Source organism: Nestor notabilis, unplaced genomic scaffold (genome assembly GCF_000696875.1).
Source record: "Nestor notabilis isolate BGI_N333 unplaced genomic scaffold, ASM69687v1 scaffold20789, whole genome shotgun sequence".
Taxonomy (NCBI): Eukaryota; Metazoa; Chordata; class Aves; order Psittaciformes; family Psittacidae; genus Nestor; species Nestor notabilis.
In genome coordinates this window covers 4,174-5,026 of record NW_009944338.1, presented here as the reverse complement: position 1 = coordinate 5,026, position 853 = coordinate 4,174, and the positions used below count along the sequence as shown (strand labels likewise).

Genomic DNA, 853 nt, shown 5'->3' with positions numbered 1-853 from the left:
GGCTGTCCCCTACCCAGTCATTCCCTCCAGCTGGGCAAACGGAGCGTGGCAGGCACGAGCTGCCCCTTGTCTGGGGGCTGCTGCCAGGCACATCCATCCAGGAGGCTCTGCCCCCTCCTGTGTTCCTGGCACTGCTGCCTGGGGACAGCTTGTGCTGAAGAAAAGGGGTGGGCTGGTATTTCTGTGGGCACCATGGGGCAGTGCAGGGGTCCCTGCCTGTCTTTGGAGGTCCTGCTGATGGGGTGCCTCTCCCAGCTTCCCTGGGGAGCTGGGGGCAGGCTCAGGAGATGAGTCCTGCTAGCAACCTTCATACCCTAACCAGGCAGCACCAGCCTTGGCTCTCAGCCTCACTGGGTGACTTCCCCAGTGTGAAGATGGGGGAAAGGGGAGCAGAACAGGGTTCCCCCCTAACCCCACATGGTCGGTGTCCTTGCAGAGGCTGAGCTGTAGCATGCAGGCGGAGGAGGGCACGGACTGGCTGCTGGAGCTGCTCACTGAGCTGCAGCTGCAGCAGTACTTCCTGCGCATCCGAGACGAGCTCAACGTCACCCGCCTCTCCCACTTCGAGTACGTCAAAAATGAAGATCTGGAGAAGATCGGCATGGGACGCCCCGGTGCGTACCCCCCGGCCAAACCTCCCCTCATACCTCTAGCTGGCTGCACAGCATCTTCTGGGGATCCCAGAGAAGCATGCGGTCGATGTGGCTTGAGGGGACCCCTGCCCTGTGCTGGGTTGGTGACAGTCACCATGTCCTGCAGGCCAGCGGCGGCTGTGGGAGGCAGTGAAGCGGAGGAAAGCTATGTGCAAGCGGAAATCCTGGATGAGCAAGGTAGGGATGGGAGAGCGGCAGGT

The 853-nt window shown here is 62.1% G+C and overlaps 1 protein-coding gene across 1 annotated transcript in view; it reads left to right on the top strand.

Moving 5' to 3' along the window:
- Positions 1-427: 427 nt before the first annotated feature.
- Positions 428-853, top strand: part of TNK2 (tyrosine kinase, non-receptor, 2) — a gene marked incomplete at its 3' end in the record, with an annotated part of 3,934 nt that continues 3,508 nt past the window's right edge. Inside the window, exons 1-2 of the mRNA XM_010022391.1 lie at positions 428-614; positions 760-830. Coding sequence (XP_010020693.1) covers positions 452-614; positions 760-830 — 234 coding nt within the window. The remainder of the gene's footprint in view (positions 615-759; positions 831-853) is intronic.